This window comes from Sceloporus undulatus, chromosome 1 (assembly GCF_019175285.1).
Source record: "Sceloporus undulatus isolate JIND9_A2432 ecotype Alabama chromosome 1, SceUnd_v1.1, whole genome shotgun sequence".
Taxonomy (NCBI): domain Eukaryota; kingdom Metazoa; phylum Chordata; class Lepidosauria; order Squamata; family Phrynosomatidae; genus Sceloporus; species Sceloporus undulatus.
The window spans coordinates 308,019,774-308,043,827 of NC_056522.1; the positions used below are offsets into that span (position 1 = coordinate 308,019,774).

Genomic DNA, 24,054 nt, shown 5'->3' on the forward strand with positions numbered 1-24,054 from the left:
TCTTCATAGGATGTTTTTTGCATACAAGTTGAACAAGTATGGTGATAATATGCAGCCTTGCCTGACTCATTTGCCTGTTGGGAACCATTCTGCTTCTCCATATTCTGTTCTGTCAGTGGCCTTGTTTCCTGAGTATAGCTTTCTCAACAGAACTATCAAGTGTACTGGCACTCGCATGTCTTTGAGAGCATTCTATAATCGATTCATTCAACAGGTTTGCTATTCTCTGTAAAGCACATGCTGATACCCCCTTTTCCAGCCTCTAAAACTCCTGTGGAGGAACAAAAAGAAGAACCAGGAAGTTTTCAGGAAACTTTAGTTACCGCGATGGTTAGGCACTCTGAGCTTTAAACATTAAAATGGGAAGAATTTTTTAAAACGAGAAATGGAGTCCAGCCATTCTCTTTTCTTGTAGGGTTTTGCTTGGTCACAGTGGGCCAGGGGGAGGGCAGCCTCTAAACCATGGGTCGGCAACCTGCGGCCCACGGGCCGGATCCGCCCCGCAGAGGCTTTTAGCCGGCCCGCAGCAGCTGCGCCGCCGCGCCAATGCGGCTTTTGCCTCTATGGGCACCGCCATTTTTTTCTCCCAAATGGCGGCGAAGTCTCACGCGACCTTCTCTGAGGTCGCATGAGACTTCTCCGCCATTTTGGTGGAAAAAATGGCGGTGCCCTAGCAGTGAGTCTCGCGTGACCACAGAAAAGGTTGCGCGAGACTTCACCGCTTGGGCACGGGCCTTAGGGACCCGCTGCCCAGGATCCCCAACGGGGCCGAGGGCAGCGGCTTTAAGAGACCCGCTGGCCCCCCTGGCGTCCCAACGGGGCTCCGGAGGCGGCAGCGGGCTTTAGAGACCCGCGCCGCCCTGGCGTCCCCAACAGGGCTGGAGGCGGCAGGGGCCTTTAGGGACCTTCTGCCGCCCTAGAGTCCCAAACGGGGCTCCGGAGGCGCAGCGGCCTTAGAGCCCGGGCCCGGGTCCCCAAACGGGCGGCTCCGGTGGCAGCGGGCTTTAGGAGACCCACTGCCGCCCCGTATCCCCAAACGGGGCTCCAGAGGTGGCAGGGGCCTTTGAGGGCCCGCTGCATCCCTGGAGTCCTCCAAGAGGCCTCCGCAGCGGCAGGGGGTCTCTTAGGGGCCGCCTGCTGTCCCTGGGTCCTCCAAGAGGCCTCCGGCGGCGGCAGGGGGTCTCTGAGAGGCGCTGCCGTCCCTGGAGTCCTCCAAGAGCCTCCGGCGGAGCAAGGGTCTCTGAGAGGCCCGCTGCCGTCCCTGGAGTCTCCAGGGCCTCCGGCGGAGAGAGGTCTTGAGAGGCCGCTGCCGTCCCTGGAGTCTCCAGTGCTGGCGGCCCCCGCCGGCTTTTTGCCGCGCTTTGACGGGCCTGGGGCCCTGTCAGGGGCGGCAAAGAGGGGGAGGCCTCCAGCGCTGGTGGCCCCCACCGGCTTTTCTGCCAGCCTGTGACGGGGCCTGGGGCCCCGTTAGGGCCGGAAGATGGGAGGCCTGGCCCCTGGAGGGTGGAAGCTCCGCCCCCGGCATGCGGCCGCCGCCCCTCAGGGTGGAAGCTCCACCCCCGGCTTCGGCCCCCCAGTCGCCTGAGGGAAAGCAACCGGCCCCCGGCTCAAAAGGTTGCCTACCCCTGCTCAAACCTTGCAAGTTGCCCCCCTTTTAAAAGTGAGTACTTAACACTTCCCTCATGGCCCCTTGTCGTGGGGGAGAGGCTGCGCACCCTAATAATGTTGTGAGCTATGCCAGCGGTGGTTATTAGCCCCGGCAGGGCCTCCTATGCCGACAGGGTCACAACCTAAGAGGAGACTCCAAGTCAACATCTTCAAAAAGCTGCCATGGAGACAACTCAGGCAAATTGCAAACAAACTTGAGACATCTGAGACTCTTCTCCTACAGTTCTTTGCAACTATCAACAAACAGATCCTGAAATCTGCAGAAGATCCTTGGGTTCCCTCAAGAAAAACCAATGATCAGTTGATGAAAACAACCAAGAGATCCAGGAGCTGTTGGCAAAGAAGTGAACTGCTCACCAGGCACACCTCGCCCAGCATTCTGCCATGTAAAAAGCAGCCCCTTTGCCTTGCATGGTATTCAACAAAAACTCCGAGACATTCAGAAACAAGTGTGGGATCATTTAGCAGAACAGACACAACATTGTGCAGATTGGTGTTCCAGAGGATTTTACGAAGCTCTTAAAGCAGTGTTTGGACCTAATATCAGTCCAAAGCTCCCTATACAGTACAGCTGGTCAAACACTAATCACAGTAAGCTTCCTTCTGAACCGATGGGCTGAACATTTCCAAAGCCTCTTTAGTGCCAACCGGTAGTCCAAGGCTCAGCTATTCAACATATGACACAACCGATGAAGAAGGAATTGGACATGCTCCCACTTTGGAAGAAACCGTTAAGGCTATACAGCAGATGGAAATGGCAAGGCTGCCAGGATCAATGGAATTCACCTGAAGCTTGGAAACATGGGTCATGTACTCATGCTAAATTCCACGAGCTCCTTGTGGTTGCTGGGAAAAGGCAACTGCCATCAGATCTCTGAGATGCAGTCATCATCACTGTACAGAAAAAAGGAGCAAAATCGGATTGCTCAAACTATCGAGGTATTACATGCTCTCCATTGCTGGAACAATCCTTGCAAGATATTGCTGAACAGATTAATCCCTGCTATTGCAGAAGAACTTCTCCCTGAAAGCCAATGTGGCTTTAGAGCTAATAGGAGCACTACAGACATGGTATTTGCCCTTAGACAACTGCAAGAGAAATGGGGGGGGTTATAGACCGCCCATTTGGGGCGGTCTTGGACCGCCCCTTTCCCCGGATATCGGGGCTTCAGCGGCTACACCGGCAGCTGCTGAGGCCCCGATCCGCCGCTTTTCGGGCTGCGGGAAGCAGCAAAACGCCACTTCCCCGCAACCTGAAAAGGGGTGTCCCTGGGGCTTCAGCCCCAAGGACACCCCGCGGCGGCGGGGAGAAGAGAAGGGGCCGCTTGGCCCCTTTCTCTTTTAGTCCGCTGGGCGCAGCCGTCTGAAGGCTGCGCCCAGCGGACTAAAACCAGGAAGGAGCTCCGAAACAGAGCTTTTTCCTGCTCGTGTTCTGGGTGCACTAAGCGCCCTGGCGCGGAGCAAGGACGTCACGTCCGCGCCGCCCCATTAGATTGCCGGCCGTGACGTCCTCACGGCGGTGGCCATATGGAATGGCCGCCGCTGTTTAGTGCGTGACGGGCACGCACTAGGGTTAGGGCGGTGCGGAAGCACCGCCCTTTTGTAATCCTAGTGTGTGCTCGTCACACACTAAAGTGCCAGTTTGTAACCGGCCGTAGAGAGCAGAACAAAGGACTCTATGTAACATTTGTCGATCTCACCAAATCCTTCAACACTGTGAGTAGAAAAGGTCTGTTGGAGATCCTGGAATGACTAGGATGCCCCCCCCAAATTCCTCAAAATGATAATCCTGCTACATGAATGCCAGCAAGGCCAAGTCAGATATGGCGATGCTCTCTCAGAGCACTTTCTAATAACTAATGGTGTGAAACAAGGTTGTGTTCTCACTCCAACTCTATTTACAATCTTCTTCAGCATGATGCTCCAAAGGGCCATGGCAGATCTCAAAGAAGAAGACGGCATTTATATACGCTACCGTACTGATGGTAGCCTGTTTAACTTAAGCCACCTGAGGGCCCGCACTAAGACTCTAAACTATCTAGTCTGTGAACTGCTTTTTGCTGACGATGCTGCCCTCGTTGCCCATACGGAAGAAGCTCTGCAGCGCCTCACATCTTGTTTTGCAACAGCTGCAGAGCTCTTTGGACTGGAAGTCAGTCTGAAGAAAACGGAAATTCTCTACCAGCCGGCACCTCAGGAAGGACCATCGCCTCCCAAGAAAAGTATTCTACGGTGAACTCGCCACGGGTCAGCATAAGCACCCCAAAGAAGAGGTAGAAGGACTCCTTGAAACAACATCTCAGGCTTGGCCAAATTGATCACCAACAATGGTCCTCCCTGGCCTCGCATTGGGAGGCATGGAGACGCACTATCCACGATGCCGCAGCCTTTTTTGAAAGCTCACGGCGAACGAGTCTCGAAGAGAAACGACAACGCAGAAAGAACCGCAACCCAGAAACATCACCCAAGGAGACCTTCCGCTGTGCTTTCTGCAACCGGACCTGTTTGTCCCGAATTGGCCTTTTTAGTCACCAACGCGCTTGTACAAAGGGCGGGATGAGTCCTTCCTGAATCTTCGTTCGCGAAGCAAAGCCAGAGAGAGAGAGACTTAACACTTGATCACCCAGAAAAGTTTATTTAGAAGGCCTATAGATTTTAGTTTGGCTTCAAAGTGTGTGAGCACTAGGGATTGAAGTACTGTATATTCTTAAGCATGTTTAGAATTTCGTTCAGTTCAACAGGATTTCCTCATTGTGGATGATTTCCCACCAGGGTTAAATCTCAGTAGAGCAGTTGACATATTGAGTTGCTTCATTTGCATGCTTGAATGTGCTCTTGAACATGTCCTCTCTTCAAAACATTTGGAGCTGGGCAAATCTGTCACTTTGTCAACTTCAGTATGTGGAGATAAATAAAAATTAAGCACATTATTATCACTTGCCTGATGAAATAAATTAATCATATATTCTGATTTGCAGAAAGACAAGTTGAATGAGTTCAGGGGAAGATTTTAAAAAGGGACAGTCTGGCGCTGTGATATATCTATATATTTATATTCTGTATGCTCGTAAAAATAGTACAGAAGAATCCATCTGCTACATAAAAGTAATAGTATTAGAAATTATTTCTGACAATGTAAATATATTAAATCTTAGGTAAATTATATTGTTCTACTTGTGTCAGACTAACATGTTAGTGTCTTTATTTTTTTTCAAGAAACAACCTCTGCCTTGAATCTTCCCTCCAAGCTCCAGTAACGTAGAATGTGGGAGATAATATGGGAGTCAATTCCTGATGCATAGATAGTGACAATTTTTCATTGTCATATTACCTTTGTCTAAGGAGCATACATACTCTGTTTGGATCAGGTCCCCATGTGTGATAGGAATTTCTAAGAATAGTACAAGAGACGTTTTGTGTAGAAGAGTTGTCTCTAATTTGTATAGGCTACATTTATGTAAGGGTAAAAGGTCAAGGTAGTCCCTTGACATGAATATCTAGTCGTAACTGACTGTAGGGAGCATTGTTCATCTCCGTTTCTAAGCCAAAGAGCCAGCGTTGTCCAAGGACTGCTCTAGTGGTCATGTGGTCAGCATGACTGCACCAAACGCTATTTCCTTTCCCCTGAAGTAGTACCTATCTATCTACTTGCATTTGCATGCTTTTGAACTTCTAGGTTGGCAGAAGCTGGGACTAGTGACAGAAGCTCACCCCATCACGCAACACTCAGGTCTGGAACTGCCAACCTTCTGATCTTCGGATCATCAGAATTGGCTTCTTAACCACTGAACCACCGGACCACCACCCCTCTTAAAAGCTGTAGTTTCTTCTTGAATGTGCAAAATCGAAACTAGTGCTGCATAATTGGGCTGTAGAAACTGAGAGAGGCATTTAATCCTCTGTCTAGGCTATGTGCTGTGTGAAGGAATGAGAGCCGCCCTCACTGAGAATGGAGAACAGCTGGGGGATGACTGAACTTTTCAACAGACTTGATTCTCTGCTTGTAGCACTTGTATTCAGGGGGCACGTGGGTTAACAAGTTGGGCAGAACGTGCCATAGCACATTACCAAGACTAGAATTCTGGGGTTCAAATTTTCTAACATGTCTTTAACAATGTCAATTGGTCACTCTCATGTGAAGTAGTGATTCTGCTCCAAACATTATTTTAAACTATAATGCAGGACTGGGCAGCTGTGAAAGACTAGGGAATTGCATTACTGTTCCAGGAGTACCACACCTGCTCCCCCCTCAAAAAAATATTTTTTTTGGCCCCTAAACACCTGTTTTGGGGACCTCCTGGTCTCCTAGAGGGCATTTTGAGATATTTTGAGGCATTTTTTTTTTAAATTACAAAATTTTGTGTTGACCCCAGAGGAGTCATGTAAAAATGCTCTTTATGCTCTCCAGAGATCATTTGGAAGCATAAATAAAATGGCACCAAAGGGGGGGGGGAATTTTTGCTCCCAGCAGGCACTGTGGATCACAAAAATGGTCCTGGGGAGCCACACACAGCTTACAACTGCACTTTACCCACCCCTGTTTTAAAAGAACTTAACAGAGTGCTGAACCAGTTTTGGAAATAGGGTTTAGCACTTTGGATATTTCCTTTAAAGGGTGGACTAAAACTGTGTGGATTCAGCTGACATAGGAACCTCTACTAGCTTTCTTACTTTTTTTTTTCTTCCCCTCTTTCCCTCCAGCAGTCTGGTTTGGTGGCAGTTCTTTTCTGAGCAGCTGTTCATTCAGCATACTCACAATGTCCACCTTGTGCTTCCATGAATACAACACTTTATAGAATCATAGAATAATAAAATTGGAAGAGACCACAAGGGCCATCCAGTCCAATGTTGTGTGGCACTTGAATCGGTGATAAACCTAGTGGATGCTGCATTGTATTCATTAAAGCATGCTCACAGAGCAATAAGTGCATTTGGAAAATGCAGCAGTGATTCAGGAATGAAAGGAACTCCATAGTAGGTCTATTTTTCTTATATCCTTGTCCTCTACATTGGTTCTACATTGTTCAGCCTTGCCCTCTCAGCCCTACCTGCTGCCTCTTGTTGTAGCCTGATAGGAAAATATGCTGTGGCATATGGAAGATGTGCTGGCATTTGCAGGTCTTCTCTGTTTTGTCTTTTTGTAACATCAGTATAGAAGATTGTCTAACTCAGCTCTAACAAGAGGCTGAGAAACATAATATATATAAATAAGCTATGCTTCCTGTGAATGTGCCTTGGACTGACTTCAGCATATTTGCAAGGTCAAAGCAAACTGTTGAGTTCTAGTATGCATGGAGAAAGAGGAAATGTCCATTATTTTCTTGTAAGGATATGGGAAATATGACTGGTCAGTGGCCAATCTCTTCTCAACAAATATTGCCAAGAACCCCATGATAGGTACATCTTCATGTCACCATAAATCGGAAATCACTTTAAGGCACACAACAACATCCTTGGGACATTTTAACTCATGCCCTCTTCATGAATAGTTTGCAAAGATATGTAAATTTCCCTTCTATCTTTGATTTTCTAAGCTGTTTATATATGCAAGCGGTGTCATTAAAAGAATGAGCATTAGATGTGCCTTTTGTGAGTTAAAATGTCTGTACTTGTTATTTTAACAGCTGGAGCTTTAAGAAAAACGTCTTGCAATTATGAGTCTTATGTTTATTGTCCATGGTGAGCATCTCTTCCATTGTCCTGCTTCTTGCAGCTTGCTTCAGCCATAAATATGTACTCGTACACACACATACTAGGATTATTTGAATTTTAATAGATGAAGCCAGCTGTTGATGTCCTCTCACTGTGATCTGCAAACTTTTCTTAGTATAACTTTTTTTTGGAGATTAGCCATCTAAAAGTTTGCCTACACACATGATCATACTAGCAAGAGGATAGAAGCCTGATGTTCACAGTAAGTGTAGTGGAAGTTTGTTTAATGCTAATCTGGGAAGCAGTGATGCTGAATAATCCTACAATAATGTCCAGTTCTTTTTATCCAGATGTTTTCTGAAATCTGAATCACGTTATTCACTTTTTTTGCTACTAGAGATAACTGTGGGCTACTATGAACCAGGGATGTAGACTCAAGTCAGTTGGCTTGCACACAAGTTGGAGTGAAGTCACTTCAATGACTCTACTTGGAACTCAACTCCACAATAAATGACATAACCCATTCATGATGTTTCCTTGGAGTGGGACAGCAAAAGTGTTAGGCAATGGGCTTGAGGCGGAAGGAGTCTTACAAAACTTTTCTAAAGCTTTAGAAGGCTTCTCAGATGTGCAGCGGGGATAGGCTGCTGAGTGAACCCGCTCCTCAATTCCATTGCCTATGAAATACACCTGGTGCTGTGCGGTGGGTGGGACTTACCTACTGCTCTTAGAAAAAGCTTTAGAAGGCTCTTCCGTTGTGCAGTGGGGACAGACTATTTGAGTAGACCTAAACTGCTACCTCAAGCCCAGAGCATGGGGTGCGTTTCTCAGAGGGGAACAGCAAATGCATTAGTTCTCTGACCATTGGCTTGAGGCTGGGGTTGGGTCCTACTTGGCAGCCTTTTCCTGCCTGCTGCACATCAGAGGATCCCTCTAAAGATTTTCCTAGGAGCAGCAGGCAAGACCTCTCCCCAGAGTGCAGGGTACATTTCTTGGAGGGGAACAGCAAATGTGTTAAACAACGGATGTAAAGTGTAAGGATTCTTCTAAAGGTTTCCTTAGGGGTAGCAGACAAGACTCACACTAGAGCACAGGACTCATGCCTAATGTATTTGCTGTTCTCCTCCAAGAAAGACACCCTGCACTCTTGGGGGTCAGTCTTTCCTGTTGCTCTCAAAATGAATGACTCCATATACATTGCTTGTGATGGCAGAGTCATACATCAAGATGCAAACAGCTTTCTGAACCAACATGTTGTTCCCCTCAACAGCTACAGATCTCAGAAAATAAACCTGTACTGCTGAGCACTTTCACGACCAACATCAATGCCCCTCATGCAGAACAGGTATAATAATCATCCACTCTTTTCAGTGTTTTAAATTATAACAGGAACCCATTAATTCAATATGTGGTTGAAAGAGCAGGCTACGTGTCAAATATATGGGTCTGGGTATAATTCTATTTATTTTTTAATCTAGCTTTGTGCACATCTTCTTGATTTTCTAGTTATTGAAACTCTAATCCTCCTCCACCACCACCTCTTTTTTCCTGTTAAAGTTGGCTTCTAGACTTGAGTCTCAACTTGAGACTTGATTTGAAAGTATCTTGCAAGGACTTGAGATTCGACTTGAGACTTGACTTGAGACTAGGAGGAAAAGACTTGAATACATCACTGTTATGAACGTAGTAGCATTGCAAACACTTGTCCCTATATTTCTCAGGAAAGCAAAGAAAAGGAACTGTTATCAACTAGTTTTTCATTTGGCCACTTCAGTTCGTTATAGTGATAACCTGTTAATTTACATTTCCTCTCATACTAGCTTGTCTGTAGTTTATAATAAGAACTGCTTCAGTGATGGCTGTGTCTGATGAGGTGAGAGGAAACCAGGAAAGGGGATTCTCCACTATGATACCCTGCTTGTAGAACTCTTTTTTTACTGAATATCTTCTAGACATCAGGCAAATAGATTTTGGAAAAATGTCATGGATATTTAATCTGATGCATTTTTAGATTTCCATTGTCATTGTTTTAGAGCTTCCCATTATTGCTGTCAACTGTTTTTATTATTTCACTGCATTTTATGACCTTTTGTGAATTACTCTGGAAACTAAAGGGCAGAATAAAAATGCTTTAAAATAAATAAATAGACCATTTCCTGCTTCTTCTCCCGGACAATAATATAACTCCTGTAGTTTATTTCCTATCAAGAGGAACATGAAGAGGATCAAAATTACACACATTGAAAAATAAAAAACGCTGCTACATAAGCTTCTTTTACCACACGGGATTAAGGAATTGTTAGATTTGAAAAGAATATTTGGTTTTTCACCCTCAACGGATATCATCACCGCATATTACTCACCCCTGTAATAGCAACTTGTCATGAATGCTTGGGCCCATTTTTGTATTTCTGTTTAAGATACCTCATGTGGAAATTTTCAAAATATTTATCAGCAGAGCAGCAGCCAGGCAGTGTGTGCGTGTACATATGTGCATGCATGCTTTCAAGTCACCTGTCAAATCAAGGAATTTCATAAGGTTTATTTTGACAAGGAATATTCAGAGGTGATTTTGCTAGTTCCTTCCTCTGAAATATAGCCTACTGCATCTGGTATTCATTTTCACCCTCCCATCCAACTACTAACCAGAGCTGGCCCTGCTTAGCTTCCCAGATCAGACAGGACCTGGTGCTTTTAGGGTATTTAAGCATGGAATAATCTGCCCCAATTACACTGTCTTACAAGGGCTGAAAATAACTATCCAACATGATCAGTGGAATACCTTACCAAGTGAATTTTTTATCTGATTTTTAAAATTAAGTGTTTAATACCAGTGGTATCCCCAATCCTGGTGTCATCCGGTATGGGAGGGACTGCTGGCGGGGTGGCATCAACCAAAAGAGGATGCTCAGCCCTCTCCTTTGCCACACCGGCAGAGGTCATCCAGCATTGCAGGGAGCTGGGAGAGGGATGTTTAGCCATCTCCTTTGCCACTGTGGTGGAGGTCTCCTTGTGAGGAGGCCTCTGCTGTGGCAAGCTGGGAGGGCCTGACTATAATAATAATAATATAATAATAATATTTATTTGTATACCGCCCTCTGGCAAACCAATCCGGGCGGTTAACAACAGTAAAATATAAAATATGACAATTAAAAACACTTTATCCCTCCCCCCCTTAAGACAGTATTAAACAATATAACATATTAAAAACACAATACAAGCATAAAACCAGCAGTTAAAACTAAAAACCCTGATATTCCTCTGTTGATCCTCAACCATCACTAAGATGGGGCCACGGGAGGAATGAGGGAATCAGGGAACCTGGGAACCTGGGCCGGGATGGTTAATCTGGAAAGGCCTGCCGGAAGAGATCCGTCTTGACCGCTTTTTTAAAGCTGTCTAATGATGTTATCTGACGGATCTCATCTTCTGGAGTGTCACCCAAAGTGGACTGCGCTCCCTACACCCCCTACTGATGCCACTGTTCAGTACTGTGGTTAATGGTATTTTGTAAGTTTGTTCTTAGACTGTCCTATTATTTAGTGGGAAAGAAAATGTGTTCTTCATGAAAATTAAGTGTATTCCCGTGATTATGGAATTTTTATTTGGTAGGAGGAAAATTGTTCAGAAGAACATTTTGATAGTTCAACCAGTAAGAAAGATGGTACAAATGAGAAAACAAAAAGTAATGCTCATTGAAAGTGCCTTGGGCCTTTTATGTTGTTGTTTTTTTTAAAAAAACTATTCAAGCTTGCTCTCAAATGTACTGAAGCATAAACTGTTTTGCTGTTGTACTGTCCACATGCACACTTTTCAACCTTCCTTAAAGTAAAGGTATGAACAAGAAGTGCATATCATGTCATCTGAGTTTGTTCCTGGCACAATTTTACTGTGATTCCATTTTAAGAGACAATCTAGAACAAACATTCTGCAAAATGAAACCAGAACAGTGGAAAAGAGATGCAGCAAAAGTGACTTGGAATGTGTTTGCATTTCTGCTGAGGAAATAATGCAAAATTTCCTTCCCTTTGAAATTATTGTCTGTATATTTAACGTATGTGAAAAGTGAAAGAAGAATTGTGTCACATGGATTAGGAAATTCCTGATTTGCACAAGAAGCCCCCAGGGAAATCATTTTGTAGTTTCAGAGCAAAACATCATCCTGTGCTTTGGCTACAGTGAGTAGAGCTCTTACTACGTCACCATTTGCTCAAATAAAAGAAACAGATGTGATAGCGTAATAGCTTTAGAATCAATGTTTTGTAATTGTGCTGCTATCTAGTCTTTTTTTCTGTTGAACTAACATGGCTGTCGGCAATATTTTGTGGGTAATGGAGAAACACTATTAAATTAAGGCTGTGGCCAAAAACAAGGTTTGTTTAAGCGGAAGAACTGAAAGGAAATTAAGCAGGGTGACCTTTTGCTAAAGCAAAATGGGCCAAGAGGCTTTGCAGTGAGTAAAAAAGCAGATGTAGCTGGGCAGAGGGCAGGTAGGAAAGACTTGATTCTGTATGTGAGAAAGCTTGCCTACTCATGATGTGGGGTTTCTCCTGCTGTGCATATCTAGTATAGTTTTCTTTGGCCTGTTACAGACAGCCAAAATAAAGCTGCTTCGAGTCACAGTGGAGGTATGATGTTTCAATGATGCATGTGTCCTAAGAGTCCAGAAGTCGCACCAAAGCCACACTCCAGCCCTAAGGACTAGAGCATGACTTTGGTGTGTCTTCTGGTCTCTTAGGATGCATGCATCATTGAAACATCATACCTCCACTGTGACCCGAAGCAGCTTTATTTTGGCTGTCTGTAACAGGCCTTTGTCTTCTGAATGAAGTACTGAAAAGCTAGGAAGATGCTGGCAAGGTTAGGAAAATGCCCAGATATACAGAAGTAAAAAAATCCTATCGCAAGTGGTCTCATTGTCTTCCTAAGAGCTTGGGATTTACTTGAGGCCCTTTTTTATGCCATATACCTCAATGCGTGTGAAATTTAATTGGCCGATTCTGTGAGATTCCACACTGTTGTTTCTCCATGCACTTTATGGTTGGAAGGCGGGGAGGGAGAATGATGTAAAATACAAAGTACTTATGCAAAGGGATCTTGTAGCACCTTTAAGACTTGGGTCCAAAACACACTGGAGAAATAACACGGTTTGAGACAGTTTTAATTGCCCTGGCTCAGTGTGAGAGAATTCTGGGAACTGTAACTTTGTGAGACATTTAGCCACCTCTATCAGAGCGCATTGGTGCCACAGTAAACTACAATTCATAGGATTCTCTAGCACTCATCCAGAGCAGTTAAAGCAGTCTCAGATTGGATTATTTCTGCAGTGTGTTTTGGACCTTAATCTCAAAGAGACTTTGAAAGTGTCAAAGAGACTTTGAGACTTAGGGCCTGAACAGACAGGCCAAAATAAAGCTGCTTCATGTCACTTTGAAGGTATGCTGTTTAAATGATGCATGCATCCTAAGAGGTCGGAAACCACACCAAAGCCACGCTCCAGGCCGAAGGACTGGAGCTTGGGCGCAGCTTCTGGCCTCTTAAGATGCATGTGTCATTTACACAGCATACCTACAAAATAACCCGAAACAGCTTTATTTTGGTCTGACTGTTCGGGCCCTTAGTCTCAAAGGTGCTACAAGAGCCTTTTCCATACTGATATTCCAGACTAACACAGCTATGTCTCTGAATTCTACAAAATAAGCAGTTACTCTCTGAGTGATACAGCTGTGTGTGCTCCTTATGCAGCAGAGAATGTCTGCTTGAGCTTGGCTGGGGTCAGTAAGTATGCATATCTCTCTTTCTCACTCACTCACTCCATTCCCGCCCCTTCTAGAGGTGGCCACCCCCATAGCTGCTGTAGGAGGAAGTGCCTTTGGTTATTTTAAAAGAAGGGCTGTCATGATTTGCAGCCTGGGGAGGAGGCAGAGGGATAAACAGAGACCTCTCTTTCCAAACTAGGACTGAATCTTTTAAGGGCTGGCAGCCTCTCCTACTGTTGTCGCTGCTGCCCCAGGCTCTTCACCTGCAGGGATTCTTGCTTCAGCGCCGGATCAGGTCACAAAAGACTCTGCCCTCTTTTCTTCCTCCTCCTCCTGTGTTAAATATTCTCTGCCTAGGGTTTGCCATTCAAGTTCAGGAAATGGGAAACTGCTGAGGGAGGGAAGGGCAGTGTTGGATCTCAGTGTGTGAAATGACCTTCACTCTATGACAGGGGGGTTTAAGTGTGGTAGGAAAGCAGGATAAGACATTTGGCTGTAAACAGCGGGAGCTGCTCCATACTGGTTTCGGAAGCTTCAGGAAGGAGTGTAGTTGTGAGCCAGTGTTATTGCGTGTGCCACCAAAGCTTTAAACAAACTGCAGTTTGGTCCTCTTGAACTTTATGTTTGGAGGCTGGTAGTTTCTTATCTGTTCTATGAGTTGTTATGATTGACCTAGCTTCAGAGAGAGAGAGGACTTTACTGAAATCTGCATACTTCTGGTAATGAAAATTAGCTTTGTGCTGCAAACTTTTGGACAATTCACAAGCTGTGTTCTATGTTGTGTAGTCCTCCCATGCTACTCTTACATGTTGCAACTCTATGGTTTTGTGAAGTGGAGGGACAGAAATGAACAATGTGCAGTTACATTCACATTTAAGGTAGTTATTTTCACCTGGTAAGGCATTCATTTGCAGTTACGTTTTAACCCTGGTGCGATAAACTTCACAGTTTAATATACTTAAACTTTACTTTTGCTCTGAGCACATTGTATTTGCATTTTTCTGGTGGGAAGGGATACACAAAACCATCTCTGTGTAGGAGTGAGGGTAGCATATTACACCACCACTACCAAAACAACAACAACACCTTCATTTGAAAAAGAAAAGTCTTGTCAGCCAAAGGCTAGTGAGTCTATTAAGTAGATGGGACTCAACAATAATGGACCAGCCTTGCTTTGTTGTGCATTCTTAGAGATGTACATTTTCAGGAAATGTTGAAGCCATGCAGTGGGGAAGGACTGTTTTCCCTTCCCCTATAGAAAAACAGAAATTTTCAGGAAAAATTGAAAAAATGCAATATTTAGAACCCTTTACAAACGGAAAGTGATTTTAATTACTTTAGGAATACAGTCAGCCCTCAGTATCCACAGATTTTTTATCTGCGGATTAAAGCATCCACAGCTTGCAAATATTCCAAAAATATATGTACATTCCAAAAAGCAAACCTTGATTTTTCCATTTTATAAAAGGGACAGCATTTTACTGTACCATTGTAAGTAACGGGACTTGAGCATCCACTGATTTCAGTATCGACAGCAGGTCCTGGACCCAAACCCCAGTGGATACCAAGGGCTCTCTGTATCAGATGCACTATATGTAGCTTTCTTTTGCATGAAAGTATCAAATTTGATATAATACAGGTACAGTTTATTCTGCAAATAATTTCAATTTGAATTTGCTTTTTAAAATACTTACTGTTACAAAGAGGGCTACAAGATCCTGATCTATAAGGAATCTCTGTTTTTTGCCAATTTATGAAGAGAAGATAAAAAAAGAAAGATTAAAAACAGAAGAAACGATCAACATTAGTAACACAAAGAAAATTATTTTGTACTGTACTCTAATCTTCCATAGTGCCATGCACACACATTGCACTCATTCCTATAAAAAGTGATGAGAAGCCAAGATCAGGAATTACAATGATGTGGAATACTGGACGTTTGTTGTTGTTTGCCTTCAAGTTGTTTCAGATTTATGGAGACCCTATTGCAGAGTTTTCTTGGCAAGATTTGTTCAGAGGGGTTTGTCATTGCCTTCCCCTGAGACTGAAAGCATATGACTTGCCCCAAGTCACCCCACTGGGTTACATGGTCCAACCCTGGTCTCCAGTGTCATAGTCCAACACTGAAACCGCTACTCCACACAGGCTGTGATACTAGACATAGCCTTGCATAAATGTCTACCTGCAGCCAGACTGCTAAGCAGGCCAGTTAATAGTCCTTTGTTAAAACAGCTTCATTGGCTACCAGTTTGATTACTGGCTTAATTCATCAGAGTGCTGGATATGACCCATAAAGCCCTATATGGCATAGGTCCAGCCTGTTTGAAAACCTGTATCTTCACGTAATGAACTTGCCAGAGTTTTATGATTCACAGGAGAAGGGCCTCTCTTGGCCCTGCCACCATCATAGGTTTGCTGGATGAGGACAAAAAGAGCCTTTTTGGTGCCTGCTCTTACCCTCTGGAATGCTTTCCAAGGGAGGCTAGGCTGAGCCCCTTCCTGCTTGTCTTTTGTCCAGAGGCAAACACTTTTCAAGCAGGCTTTTAATGTGTGAGTGCACGCAGGGAGGCTTCTTATTGGGGCTTTCACTCCACCAAATGCATCTGAGGAAGCAGACTCAAGTCTATGAAAGCTCAATCTACCAACTTATTTCAGGTAGTCTCAAAGGTGCTACAAGATCTCTTTCCATACCGTTTTTGCATACTAACATGGCTATATCATAGAATTTTTATTGGGGTGTTTGCTTTTCTGTGGCCTGTTACAGACTGCCAAAATAAAGCTGCTTCGGGTCTCTTTGGAGGTATGCTGTTTAAATGATGCATGCATCCTAAGAATCTGGAAGCTGCACCAAAGCTGTACTCCAGTGCTTAGGAATGGAGTGTGGCTTTGGTGCGACCTCCGGACTCTTAGGACCCATGCATCATTTAAATAGCATACCTCCAAAGAGACCCGAAGCAGCTTTATTTTGGCAGTCTGTAACAGGCCTATGTTTTTAATAGTTTTTGTGTTTTTAACTTGGTATGTTTTTAATGATTTGAGATTTTTAACTTGTTATATTAATGTGGTATTTTTAATTCTGTTGTTATAAATTGTATTGTTTTTAAAGTATCTTTTCTGTACTTTCTTGGTTCCAGTTTAAGAGATAGGAGGCAAATAAATTATAAATAAATAAAAGTTATAGTTTTTAGAAATAATGTCAAAGGAATAAATATTAAAAATTGTCTTATACATTTCTAAAAGACAATACTGTATTCCATAATCTGTTTTTTCCAGAAAAAAAGTCTTTAGCGGAAAATGATAAAGAAAAATCTAACACACACACACACACACACACACACACACCATTTTTTGTTTGCTTGTTTGCCCCTACCTTTATCCCTCTGTGCATTTTCACTGTAGGAGAATTGGAAGGAGTTTTAAGGCCCCCAATAAGAAGAGGCACTGTGGAAGCTCTCCCCACCCCTTTTCTTTCTGACACCAGCTCACAGGCCTGAGGCTGCAGCAGGGCGGTGTTACTACTGAAAAATATTCGAAAAAAATTCCTCCCCCCATGCTATATCAAGGGATTTGGGAATGAGCAGCTGTGCTCCTTACTCAAGCCAGTATAAAAAGCAAGTTCCTTTGGCAAAAGCTGTCTAAATTTATTCGTGTGAGATGAGAGCTGTGTTCCCAGTGCAGCAACCAGTCAAATGGGACCTGTTCAGGGTTTAGAGTACATTTTTCTTCGTTCTGCCCAAATCTTCTTGGTGTCAGAACCCCAAGTTTCTAGGACATAGCAATTTGCATTTCATTTTTAAACATTCTGTCTCATATTTTACAGATAGATCTTTGGGTATCTAAGGTTCTAAGTAAGGCAGCCTTTCCAAACATTCTGTCCTTCAGATGTTTTGGACTGCAATTTCCATGATCTGTCATAATCAGCTACATTATCTGAAGCAGGTGAAAACCATCTGGAGGATGCAAATCTGGAGAAAAGTTGCAACAAACATTATTGTGCCCTGTAGTATCTGAGAATATCATACCAGTAATGCAAGAATATAAACTATTCCTGAATTGGTTTCAATGGGAATCATTTTAAAAAGGCCTCTTTAAATTATCCCATTTGGCCAGTTACCTGATTGTGACACATGGCTCTACCCATGTCAGGGCTCATGCAACTTTTTTCATGCCACAATAATGCCAAAATTCATAGTGGTGAAAGAAAATTGCCTCATCTTCACAATGAGCCATAGGTCATTATATTGTGGCAGATGGAGTAAAATGGCTTCTTAATGGAATACATCACCTGTGCATAGGCCCCAGAAGAAGATTAGGCAACATTCTGTTGTAGTGGTAGGCTTGAGTTTTGTTTACCAAAAAACCAGTTGTTAGGTAACAGTTACATTTTTGCATCTCACTTTTCAAAAAAAATGTAATAAATGGCTCTTAGGAAGCACATTTGCTAAAATGTTTGCTAACATCCCAACCTCCATCTACTACTTCCTTGTCCTCTTGGTTTTTGCAATACATGTATAGCAGACATACCAGCCAGTTTCTGTTCTCATAGCTTCTTTATTTTCCAGTTGATGGCCCAGCGTTCCAAGATGAGGTTTTGCTACCACAACTAATTATGTCAAAATTTTTCAGACTCCATAATACAAGTTGGTGCCAATGCAATCAGGACTTTGTATCTGTAGAGCACACAATGTCTATTTAGACACACATGCATGTGTATAATTATTCATTGCATATTTGAAATAGTTGATAACATTAAAGCATAAAACATCTAATTTCAAAAAAATATATAAGTTAAACATTGCTCAGACATATTAGCCTCAAAAGAGATTGTCTCAGACAGGGTTTTGAAAATAACAATTGCATGATGACCTTTCAGTTTTTGGAGGAAGACATTTTTTTCTTTTAAGGTAAACTTTTTTTAAAATCTTACTCTGATATAAATTTTCTTGGGAGCACCAGGGTTTATTTAAAATTTCATTTGTCTGGAATTCAGAAGTTAGCCATTGTCTTTGCACATCTCAAATTCACAGCTGCAGTGACTTTTCGTATCCAACAACAGTGGTGTGTTCCCTTCAGATTCATTATGCATCATTGTGATGGTATGTTAACATTTCTTCCACTGGATAAGCTATAGAACATCTTTCTAGATTAAAAGAAAATTATAAAAAGAATCTAAAATCTATTGTGTCATGATGGCCAAAGCCATACTTCAATTGCTTCCTTCCACCATGATGCTTGAACATCTGTAATTGTTTCTTTTCTAATTCTCGTTCATGTTCTTGAGCTGCCTTTTGTTAGCACTTGTAGTCTGCATGGATATTAGAGGCTGGCAAATGAGAAGGTGGATTGAAAGGTCTGGTGAGGCATGTCAGAAAATTAGGAGGAAAATTACTAATAGCTAAAATGCATGGTAAGCAAAATTTTATAATAATATGGGACAGAAGATGTACCTGAATTGAAATGGGTGGCATAAAGACTCAGTAGTTCACACAATCCTTCTGGAAACTTTGTGCCACTTTTTGGTTTCTTGGTAAAGGTGAGACCTTGGTGCACAGTGAGCTGAGAGATATGTAATGCTGAGAAGCTGCTTTCCTCAGCTTTCACATTTCGGTATGGAAAAATAATGTTATGGTTTCTTCCTGTAAGAAACAGTGGGAGTTACTGAAGGCAAACAAAAGCTGGAGCATTTGCCCTCTGCTTCATTGTCACCCACACAAATCTAATTGACTAGGTGATAGCCTACTGTTTCTATGTAGAAGATAGCTTTTTTACAAATGAAATACCAAAGCACCTACAGATTGCACTCCACTCAGGCTGTTAAAGAGATGGGGAGGCATGCTAAAGAGGGAACATGTGGAATGTGTAGACACATCCCCTATTTTTGACCATTTTGTGTGGCCACATGTGTTAGTTACCTAAAGATGGAGGACTGGAGGGTCCCCACCAACTATCAGCATTGCTTCAAATATTCTGGAAATTGGCTTCTGCAAGAAGCTTGGGTAACCTTTGAAACATATGCACCTGTTTATACCAGTACTAACTGAGGAGAACTGCAGGTTTGTGGTGAATTAAGAAGGTTTTATTTAGAAAATATGCAGAGTGCAATTACACTGCAATATCAGTTCGCAAAGACACAACATATAGAGCTAACCAAAAATGGAAATATGGGAATAGACAGCAAAGTTTTAGGGTTTTCCAGTGGGGTGAGTCTGATGAGTAGACAATAGAAAGCTGGAGTGCCTCAGACTAGGAGCTGTGAGGGCAACACAGAACATATATGGAGTGCCAAAGTGTATGGGAACTGTGTGCACAGAAGTTAGGTTTTTGAACCATATTTATATTTCAAATACTGTATATTCCCAAACAATAGGCTATCACACCAGGTAACAAAGGCTGGATGCCCTTTCTCAGAGATTGACAATGGGATTCTGGATTGATTGATTGATTGATGGCTTTTAACAGTGATTGGATCAGGATATCACCAGGATGAATGGACAAGGAAGTTTGACTGGAAACACAACGGGGTAGGCAGAAGGTTTGGCTTACTTCTTTGGATGCCTGGAAATCCTTTGTCTCAAATTGCAGGAGGAAATGCAGATGATTTGGGGGAAGGAAGGAGCACTTAATACACCCATCTGGATTTTTTATTGTCTTATTTATCTGGATGTGCACCTGGGAACCTGACCCAATTTTATTAAAAGATTATCATTCTTTCAAAAACAAACCAGATATGAGATACAAAATTATGAGGACCCCAAAAATGCAGTGCAGGGTATGCAGGGTGTGCTAACAGGTGGATATGTATACTCAGATGGGGGCTGAATATTTCCATCAACCTTCAGGCTTCGACCCCCCCAAAAGAAAGGAATATAGTGTGAGTGCATGCATGCATACCCATGTTATTCAGTGAGAGAAAATATTTGCAAAACAAATACATGTCACATCAGCTTCTCACCCATATTAACCCATTTCTGCCTTCATTTCTAGTAAGAAGAACTAGACGAAGGTTGTCCTCCTTGACCATCCTTGCTGTTGCAGATGTAGTACAGGCTGTATTTAATTAGTGGTTTCCTATTCAAGAAGCTCTACTTTATTATTGTTTGACAGTTTCCATCCTGTGTTGAAAACATTCACAGTTTGTGGCTCTAAATAAGCACCTTTCAGCAATACACTATGCAATATAGCTTAGTTGGTCTCTTCTCCTTGCAGTTGGTGCTTCAAAATAAGAACAAATAACTAGTACTGTTAAAAATGCAGCAGGGAATAAATTTTAAAACATGTTTTGCCTGGTCTAGACAGTTATCTGTGTGATGCTTGTGCATGTATGCATGTAAAGAATGTTTACCTTGCACCAGATATTAAGTATCTTACATAAGATGATAACATCCTGCTGCAGTACAGTAGGAATGAGGTGGGATACAGCATGAATCTCAACAAATCAGGAATCTCCCCACCAGCCTTTTGACAGTTTGGAGTGGGTTGTGTGAAGACTGTGCAGTCCCTGATAAGACAGAGCAAAAACATTTTTTTTAAAAAAAAATGTTCTTGTGGTATAATTAGCTCAGCATCAGTGTAAAATGAAGATTGAAGATGTATAATTGCTGGGCAAACTGGAGCCAGGAAACACAGAATGCTATTAAGATGAACTACTGTGTTTGCAAGATTTTGAGAAAGGATTATTTGGTAGTTGTAGCTTGCTGAGCAGAAGGTTGTTTTACATGAAAATTTGAAAGCACAAGACATGCTTTGCAAAGGGAACATTTTTCTTAATATTCTTTACTTGATAAAAGATTCTGGCATTCTGCTTGGCAGAGCAGAAGAGAAATAGTTTAGTGGATTATACTTCCCTGTTCTATCCTATTTAATATCTGACTATTAGTTTCTGTGGCTGAACTAGTTGTTTTATGCCTTCCAATCTATTTCAATTTATGGCAATCCTGTGAGAGGGTATTTTGGCAATAGTTATTCAGAGGAGATTTGTCATTGCCTTCCCCTGCATGGCAGGGGGTTGGACTGGATGACCCTTGTGGTCTCTTGCAACTCTATGATGCTATGATTCCTCTGAGGCTGAAACAGTGTAACTTCCTGAAGGTCATCTAGTGAGTTTTTGTGACTTAGTGGGATTAAAAGCTTGGTCTTCCAGAGTTCTAGTCCAGCACTAAAACAACTATACAGTACCAGCTCTCAATGAATAGGCAAGTAGTTACCAAAGTACTGTATCTGAAATTTGGTGGCAATAGTAAACCCACATGCCTTGAGACCCACATGCAGTCAGAAAACTTTGCCTTTCTGCTAGGTAGTGCATATGTTACCAGACGCTGCATAGAGATTATTGAATAAACTCCTAATTAATTCAGTAACTGTGAGTAGTGGTTATATGGTCACCAGTAGAAGAGAACTTCCTGGTCTTTGTGTCTCATGTAAATAAGGACGATCCTTTGCCACATAATTTCAGTTGTTCCCCCAGATGGACAGATATTGTTTAGAAATAGTAGCAACATTTTAAAATATATACAAAGCTTTTATTGGATTTGCCAAATTGTTTCAGGTTCGTTAGGATGCATCCTGCAATTCTATTTTTCTTGATTTTCTTTGATCTCTGCACAAGATAGACACACACTGTTTTTAGTCACAATGTTAGCATAAGTGATGCTGAGCCTGCTCATTATAGTAAGGGGAGACTGTTGTGCAGCCTTTTTAAAACTGCTATGAATTTTCTGATGGAGAACTGGGATATAAATAAGCAATGTGTTATGGCATAAAGAAATAAAAACATATTTTCCCTGCCTTATCAAGGATCTGCAGGCTGAAAAAACTATCATTTCCTTAGGCAAATGAAAGGTGAGGGAAAGTCATCTTGGTGTTTCAAAATAAGGTCTAATCTCAGCCCACTGCTTTCCAAATCTCAAGATAATGAGCCATATGGTTACACAGGCTTAAAAATAGATTTGAATGATTGAGCCACAACAGTGAATGGTCTTCAGCAGGCCTTCTATTCTAACCCAAAGGCACATTATTCTATATGCCCAGCCGAACTGCCCATCCATCATTGCACTGAAAAAAATATTCAAGATAAGAGTCTACATCATCCGTGGGCAGGTTTTTTTCCATTTCTGTTCCAAATGTTCATAGATGTTTTTCTTGAGACCCACATGCCCATGGACATTAATAGGTAGGCACACCTTAATCACAGCTTAGTCTGCTTAAGTAGTTAATGGGATCTCTTTGTCCCACCAAATCTTTTCTACAAGAAGAAATGGGTAGCTTTTTGTGGGAGTGGTTGGAGTTGCTATGTATGTCCTTTGTGATAGAACACTGTACATAAAGTGGCCAGGTTTCTGCTTTATGTATTGTGAGTGCTGATGTTATACAGTGGTACCTCGGGTTACGAAATTAATTCGTTCCGCAGCTAATTTCGTAACCCGAAAAACCTTCGTAACCCGAATTGCCATAGGCGCTAATGGAGAAAAAGCCGCGGCTCCGCCGCGGCTCCATTTAAAATAGCGCCGGGGTTTTTTCGTAACCCGAAAAAACCTTTGTAAGCCGAAACAATAAATCCCTATGGGATTTTTTCGTATCCCGAAAAATTCGTAAGCTGGGTAATTCGTATCCCGAGGTACCACTGTATAAGGAAACAATCAGTTGTTGGCGAATTGACAGAATTTTTTGGCCCCTACTATGGGGCTGTCCCAACTGGATTCTCGTTTTTGAGTCAGTATAGAATTAGATTGAGACTTATTAAAGAGGATACCTATGAATTAAAGGTATGTCTGCACAACAGGTTGAAATCAGTTTCACCTCACTTCAACAGTCATGGTATCCAGGCACTATAGTTCTGTGTAGCAAGTTGAAGATTTGGGTGCATCCTCACTAAAGTACACTATCCATGGCCCTTTGAGTGGGTGAATTAGTGTTTTAAACTGATTTAAACAAGTGCATTAGTCATGCCCAAGAAAGGTATGCATGTAGAGAATTTTTAAATATTCATTGTGAGAGATCTGTGCACAAGTGTGTAGAATTGTTTCTTTGGCCGCCTCACAAAAGTGTGGCTGGGGCAAATCTTCCTCTATTTTTCTGAAGGACAAAAGAATCTTCTACCAAGCCAGTCAGCTTGGCACTATTAAAATGTCTGCATTCATTTTACTACCAGTAATGTTTTATTTGATAGAAAGGCTGAGTATGAGCAGGTGCACATGCAGGCATTTGCAGTTGTTTAGTTGAGAGAGCCTGAAAATAGGATGCTGCTATGAAAACAGGATGCTGCTAGTGCACAACCATCTTGGCTCCCTCCTTCTGTATGGGTGTTGTGTACATGTAAGTCTGCATCTGAAGGTCAGCATTCAAGCTGTGGAGGCTTCTGTAGTTATATATGTGTGCTTCAAGTTGTTGTTGTTGTTGTTGTTGTTTTGGGATATTTATTTATTTCTTGGCACCTTAACAATCACATCCTTTCTGGTGAAAAGGTGAGGGGGAGGGGAAGAAGGCAACCTGTGCTCAGTTAAACACTTGACTGTCCCTCATGAATAAGAATCGAGAGCTAAGATGATTCAGGAGGCTTCATATCTCGAGGACCATTCACTACATGTGAGTAGCTTCATGTTTTTGTGCCAGGTGGGTGCCTGGAGTTTATGACTCATATGTCATACACAGACAGGGGAAAGCAGTGGAAGAACTGGGCCTGGGAAGATCCCCTGTGACACACATACCCTCCTTGTTCTCAAGCTGCCACATGGCTTGTAGCCACATGTGTTTCCTACCCTTGAGCAGCAGCCATAAGCCACCTGCCTGATCTAGTGTTCTGAATGTCATGGACTGGAGGACCTACTAGCCATAGCAAGGAATTTGCCCCATCATTTCCAGTTAGTGTCTTTGGCCAAATGAGCATTCGGGATGGTGCAGGCACAGTCTTATTACATGCTGCTAAATGGCAGGATATACAGGTTGGCTAGGATAAACAGAAGAGTCAGGAGAGGCAAAA

At 42.7% G+C, this 24,054-nt stretch overlaps 1 protein-coding gene across 11 annotated transcripts in view; it reads left to right on the top strand.

Moving 5' to 3' along the window:
- Positions 1-24,054, top strand: part of DGKZ (diacylglycerol kinase zeta) — a 202,169-nt gene that overhangs the window by 104,459 nt on the left and 73,656 nt on the right. The window contains exon 1 of one of the 11 annotated variants that reach the window (XM_042443055.1): positions 13,247-13,374. The exons of 5 other annotated variants lie outside the window; for them this stretch is intronic. Coding sequence is in view for 4 of the 6 variants with exons in the window: in XM_042443075.1 (XP_042299009.1) it covers positions 23,619-23,660 (42 nt within the window). In the remaining 2 variants the exon portion in view is untranslated. Of the gene's footprint in view, positions 1-13,246; positions 13,375-22,871; positions 23,661-24,054 lie in introns of those variants that run through there. 5 more of the 11 variants (XM_042443075.1, XR_006100996.1, XM_042443065.1 and 2 more) reach the window with 5 other exon arrangements.